The sequence below is a fragment of the Cajanus cajan genome, chromosome 5 (genome assembly GCF_000230855.2).
Source record: "Cajanus cajan strain Asha chromosome 5, NIPB_CcT2T_4, whole genome shotgun sequence".
Lineage (NCBI taxonomy): Eukaryota > Viridiplantae > Streptophyta > Magnoliopsida > Fabales > Fabaceae > Cajanus > Cajanus cajan.
In genome coordinates, this window is record NC_138521.1 from 27,090,463 (window position 1) to 27,097,160 (window position 6,698).

At 32.1% G+C, this 6,698-nt stretch overlaps 1 protein-coding gene across 2 annotated transcripts; it reads left to right on the forward strand.

Moving 5' to 3' along the window:
- Positions 1–470: 470 nt before the first annotated feature.
- Positions 471–5,367, forward strand: LOC109788410 (zinc finger CCCH domain-containing protein 6). Of its 2 annotated transcripts, XM_020347129.3 has the most exons (5): positions 471–628; positions 784–909; positions 3,155–3,361; positions 3,517–3,641; positions 3,731–5,367. In XM_020347129.3, exons 2-5 carry the CDS (start codon positions 850–852, stop codon positions 5,058–5,060), a joined length of 1,722 nt encoding a protein of 573 aa, XP_020202718.1. In that variant the 5' UTR covers positions 471–628; positions 784–849; the 3' UTR covers positions 5,061–5,367. The 2 variants fall into 2 exon arrangements, with proteins under 2 accessions (XP_020202718.1, XP_082931288.1); XM_083075162.1 differs by having other exon boundaries at positions 482–909; positions 3,142–3,361.
- The last annotated feature ends 1,331 nt before the right edge of the window (positions 5,368–6,698 follow it).

Below are 6,698 nucleotides of genomic sequence, written 5' to 3' on the forward strand. Positions count from 1 at the left end.
ATATATAATTATAATAATAATAATTATATATATATTATTTGAATAATAATTATAAGGTTATAATTATTATATTTTTTTATAATCTAATGAAATTTTTTTTTATATCATATAATCAAAATCATATTTTTATAATTTGAAAATTTTAAAGAATTAAATTAAAAATTATTTTCTAAAAAATTATATATAATTATAATAAAACAATAAGTTTACATTTAAACACATTTAATTATCATTATTAATCAATATCAAATATAAATAAAATTAAAAATTTTCTTATATTCTTATTTTACTCGTATCCTATCTTATTCCGGTATGATATTCTAACTTATCAGCATTACCAACCATGGCTAATATTTTCCGCTGTAGTCGATTTCAAAAGCATGGTTAGTAATTAAAAAAAAAAAAAAGCGCATTGGTGGTATCTGGTAGCACTAGCAGCGGTGTATTTATTTGAAACTCAAGTGTGAATGCATTGGGCCCAAAAGCAGTGCCAGATAACCCTTAACTAACCCACGCAAGCAAGTATCTATGCGCTGTCACTTCCCACACACCACCATCACTCCCTCCTTAGATTTTCCTAATCTCACGCCCCCCTTTACCCTATCGTCACCGTCAAACCCTATAAAAGGTTAGCCACCACCCCCAAATCCACCATTCTCTTCATTCTAGGGTTTTCTTTTTCAAATCTCTCTCTCTCTCTCTCTCTCTGTATTGCGTAACGTGAAACGGAACGCCGAAGCATTCGCTGTTGGTGGTTAACGATTCTAATTTTGTTTCTCTCAGATTAACCTATCTCTGTTCTGCGTCGATTGTAAATCTCAGTGTTTTTACTTTGATCCTGGATTTAATATGAAGCGCTTGAGGAAATCCAACAGGGTTTCGTGGGCTACTGGAGTGAACCTGTGTCAGGTATATCCGCAACGATCTTTTATCAAACTTTCTCTGTTTTTACCCGAATTTGTTTCTCGTCGTTTATTCACCCTTCGCTTTCTGCGTTCTTCGCTCTTCCTTGTCGTTTTGTTTTCTGCGTTCTTCCCTCACATTTTATGCATTCACAGCTGTCGAAGAAACAGAGGACACTGCTGTCAATACTAATACTATTAATAAATAATAATAATAATAATAATAATAATAATACTTAATTAATATAATAATAATGAGAAGAAAAAAAGTACGGAGGAATACTCATTGAGAACTAATAAGGAAAAATTTACAATCTGGAGAGTGTGTTTTGAAAGTCTCGTTAATTTAAATGCATGAATATATAAAAGTGCATGATTACAGAAAAAATGGAGATGCTTGGAAAGCGAATAAGGAAGAATACTCTTTGAGGGCTTCCATGGAAAAAAATAAAAATTAAAGTCTAGATGATAAAATCTCATTAATTTTAAATGTACTTAAAGAGTGCTTGATTACGGTAAAATTGGAAATTGGGGTGAATTAAATTTAAGGGTTTGATTGATGATGTAGAAAACTTTTAAATCTAAATTTTAATTGAACCCTAAATCTCAATTACTGATACGCGTGAATATGAAAGACGGTTGTTTTAAACGGGAACTTTAAAATTTGGGTAAACCAGTTCTCTGGGTCAGGTGTTGAAGGTGTAATGTGCTTAAATCATAATAGCGTGGGAGTGGATGATTGCCACCGTAATGCGGTTAATGTGAAGCATGCAAAAGTTGGTGACATAACCCAAAACTTCAAAATGTTTTTACTGATTAAAATCTAGGAGGAAGTTGTCCTTGTCCTTGTCCTTATTATTTTTTTTTAATATCCTGAGACTTGTACCTCCATTTCATTGGTAAATAAATGGAAATTATGGGTTTTTTGGTTTGAGAAAAGGATTTTCTATTTTCATATTTTATTTTCCCAAATAGTTATAAAATGTCTTGTTTATTTGCTTTCAAAGATCCAAACATTGTTTCTGATAGAAATATTTGCCAATAGGAAACTAAGTAAAAAATATGACGCTCCCCTTGTAAAATATATTTCTCAAACAAAAAAGTTACTTAATATTTGTTAACTCAAAATTGACATAGATGTATGCAATTGATAAACTTAGACAACAATGGGAAGCATCTAATTAACCCAAAAATGTTTCACCGAAGATAACGAAAATGCAATTAATTTATATATACATGACTAATTCGCAAACTTGAAAAGTACTCTAGAGTTCAGACAAATACATCATTAATACTCAAAAATCATAGCTTAAGAACATAGTTCAACAGTTAAGGCATAGCTGATAACAATAATTCAAAAACAATGATAAGCATAACAAAACAGAATACCAAGTCTTAAGAAGTGCTGTGAAACAGCTGAGAAATGGTGTGGAATAGAGTTGGGAAATGGCTGCATAAAACCACATTGCAAAAGCACAGCACCTTGTGTGTAGCTGCCACATTGCAAATTGGAATTGAAAGAATTTGATTTTTAGTTTTTTCAGTTCTTCTAGTTATTAGTTTTTGCAGTTTGCATCGAATAGGATCAGTTAATGAATAAAAACTTACTTTTAGTAGTCGACTGGATATTTCTGTGTGTTTTATCATTGGTTAACTGACAATAAATATAAGAAAACTTCATTTAGTTGCTTAAAGATTATGAGCTAGATTGATACTCTGAATGATTTTTCTGCTATAACATTTATTTGTTTAATGTGTCCCATTAACCTTGAAAAATTGTTCCAGTCACCATATATTAAGCAGTTCTCAGATAGAAGTGAGATAAATAGAATTCATACATGAAATTTAAATATTCTTATTTGTTTGAAATGTAAGTTTGGCTTATGGTTTATAAAAATGAACTGAAATTTGGATTTGTTAAAGTCCTCTTTCATTTTGCTCTCTTCTTATTTTAACATTTCAAAACAACTAACTGCCTAACTGGCTGCAACATCTGATATTATTCTTTATTTTGTGGTTCGTGCTCTGGGTTGTATTTTAGTTAACATAATTTATAATTTATTCTCTATATACTGTATCATGTTGTTAGCAGTGAATTTCATATCTTAGGATTTGTAGATATAGTCTTAATGTTTCCATCATATGTATTTCTGTGACTGCTTATTTATGCAGTGGTTTTTAATTATGTATTTCAACCTATTTGTGAGGTATACTCCTTGTCTTGTAACACTAATACTAGTGTTACCTAACAGGTAAAATTGTTCTTGTCTGACGATTACCCCTCAAAAGTTGGCCATAAATTGCAAGATCATCTTCAAGCAAAGGCATCATCGATGTTACATTCTAGTATGAGTGAACCTAATGATTTACCCCCTGGGTTTGAAAGCAGTCATTTCCGAAACCAATCGAAGGTTGAACTCTCCTGTATAGCCCAGACAAAATGGGAATGCCCTGCACCGGTAGTTCTCTGTTCTATGTTATTTAGAACTTCATTTTGCAAGTTACTAGCCTTGTTATTGCAATATCTATCTTATTTGTTTTTTAACCATTATCACCAAATAGTTTGTTTATCATTCTTTTATCACTATATTGAATTCTTTATATTTCAATGCAGTTTGTTGTCAGTTCTCATTGGCGTGTTGCAGCTGGTGAAGAAAGTAGGGAAAAAGAGGACCAGAAACTGAGAGAAATGAGAGTGCTCGAAGCGGTTTATCCCCGGCTTTCTGCCATTCCTCCTAGGTAAAATGTTGCACCTTAGTTGAGAAAGCCTTGTGGTACTTCTTTTTATTCTGTTACTAACATTGTTTGAGTTGTGTTCGGGTGTTTAGCCCTACTGTCTCCTTGAATGTAGAAGAGGAAGATTATGATGATAACATTACTCCTCTCATCCCGATCATTCCCATTGAAGAGGAAGAATCTATGGATATTTTGCCTGAATTTTCAGTAGAAGTGAACCCTTCCCCCAATGTGCAGTTGCAGAACTCTCAGCAGTATATGTCTGCTACAAATTCAATTAGTTCAGCTTCTAATGCCTCTCATAAAGTTTCTCTGGATACCTGTTTAAAGCCCCTAGCTGGGGAATCATCTGGTTTGGAAGCAGATATAGTAGCAGCCTCTTCCGTTGTAGCAACCATTATGAGTAGTAACGAGCAAGGACGCCTCATTGATATGGACTTACTGGTTAAAATATTCAATGATCCAAAAGTAATTGAGAAGTTGATTAATGAACATACAACTGCAACTACCACCTTAAGTGCTTCCTCAAATACGGTGGATATACCCTCTTCAGGTGTGAAGCCTGCTATTCCATCAGCTCTGTTGTCTACATCTACTCCTGATGTGATAGCTTCTAGGGCTACACACTCAAGTACAGGGGTTTTTTTGCCTTCTGGGTTGAAGCCTGCAAATCCATCAATTTCATTGTTGAATCCTACACTTGATAAGCCAGCCACTCTGTCAGTGGCTGCAATTCCACCAATTTCACTATTGTCTTCTACACACGAAAAGCTGGTAACTGCATCAGTTCCATTGTCTAGGCCTGTGTCTGGTAAGCCAGTAACTCCCCCAGTTTCAATGTTTACACCTTCACCTGCACCTAATATGCACAGGTCTATCAGCAAAAATTTTCACCATGTGACAAGTGGAATGTCCCCTGCCTTAAATACCCAGTCTCAGCAGGATACAGCTCTGGCATCTGGGCCTAAGCGAGCTGCATCAGTGGCATCCATATCTTCCAGTGAGTTAAACCCAGGTCCATTGCCATCTACTACTGGGAACTTGCACGCAGTTGGGAATCAGGTGCAATCAGCTGCTAGTACAGTGCCTTATAAACTAAGTACAGGTTCAGCATTTGCTGTAAAGGATGCCAACTATTATAAAAACCTCATCAGGCAACATGGTGCAGATAGGCAAGATATGCAGGACTCACACATAGGTATCCGTCATAGTAAATTCCAAGATATGAAACCGGTACATAACTTAAAACAAGGAGAAGTGAACCACAAAATCCAGAAACCATGCATATATTTTAAAAGCTCAAGGGGGTGCCGAAATGGTTCCAATTGCCCCTATCTGCATGATATTCCAGCTCAGTGGGGAGCTGGTAACGTCTTAGGGGCACAGAGTGCAAAAAGACTGAAATTGGGATCAGAAATTTAGGGGAGAACTAAATCTAAAGAGGCATATTTTAACGGTAAAAATTACAAGCCTTCTTTTGTTTCACCGTAAAGAACTTGCACATAGAGAAACGGGGTGGAAAGAGGGGTAGAGTAACAAGTGGGACATTAATTTCATTGGTTCATTTCAAGTTTTCTGGGAGTGCTTTGGTGGCTAGTTTTTACTTGATTTTGGGTTGCAGTAATTTTCATACAATTGGGTGGAAGGTTTTATAGTTCTTTGCAGGGTTAGTTGGTTTGAGAATTTGACATTAGTGTTTTTGGTCAAAATGGTATTTTTCATTTTTGCAGGTTGGGGAGATTTGTGCGGTCTCGGTCACGTGGTGTCCATCCGTGTAATTTAATTGGCGGATGGTACCCAGCCATAAATCATGCATTTTCAGTGCATACTAGGAAATCATAAAGTGATAATAAAATATAATGGGAAGATTTTAACTATGAAAAAGATCAAAGAATTTAATGGTCAAATAACAGAACATATATTTTGGGACATAAGTAACATGATATTAAAGTTTTGGAGAGTTGCTTCAAAAGCTATATAATTAAAATCATATAATTAAACTAATAATATCTAACATGATTGATAGATGATTTTTTTTCTTTAAATATGTGGTCAATGTTCAATCTCTAACTTGTATATGAAAAATTATTTGTTTAGATGTCAGTTGTTTAAATTGGCATTTTAACTCATTAAAACCAAGGTTTGAATATATGGTCAATTTTAGATTTATTTGACTTTTCCCAAGAATGATTCTTTTACCATAAGGAGTAGTTTTGAAAATAACTATTTTGTTGGTATTTAGTAATTTTTTAAAAAATCAATTAAAAAAGTTGAAGAAATGTGAAGTGAAAGAAAAAAAAGAAGAGAGAATTAAGTGAAAATAAGTAGTTATCATATTCTAACAAGAATGTAAGATAACTTAGTCTTTTATCATAAGAATAAGTATGACACGGGTATTTTATATTTCTGAAATTAATGCTGTCAATGTGTATTAAACATGATGTGACAGTTTAAAGTTTTTTATTTTTGAATATTTTTTTATATTTCGAAATTAACACAACCATAAGTTTATCTGGGGTGATGTTTGGTACAAAGTATTATTATTTTAATTTAATTAATTTAAAAATTATTCAAAAGAATAAAAAAATTAAAAATAGTCATCTCCATAAGAAGTTAAAAATTTTATAAACTTTAATTGTTATAACCAAATCTTAAACTTTACCATTTTTGTAGTTAAACATCTCAATATTAATTTTATCTTAATTAATTCTTAAAATTTATTTTTTCTTGTAAATAGTTTTCTCATACTATATTGAGATTAGAATACTAAAAAAGGAAATATTATTTATTTTTTTAAGTCACATTCATTTATTATATCATTTTTCTATATATTAAAACATCACAAAATTTAGAATTAAATTAATTAGATAAACTTTTATTTTGTTTTTAATCTTTCTCTTATTTTTCTTTCTTTCTAAATTCATATTTGTATTATATTTGAAAAATAATTTTAACAAAAAAAATATAAATGATTGACATTAAAAATAAATAATTTAACTCCAAATTGATAAAAAAAATAAAATCAATAGTAAAATGATAAATAGTAAATGTTTATTAAAA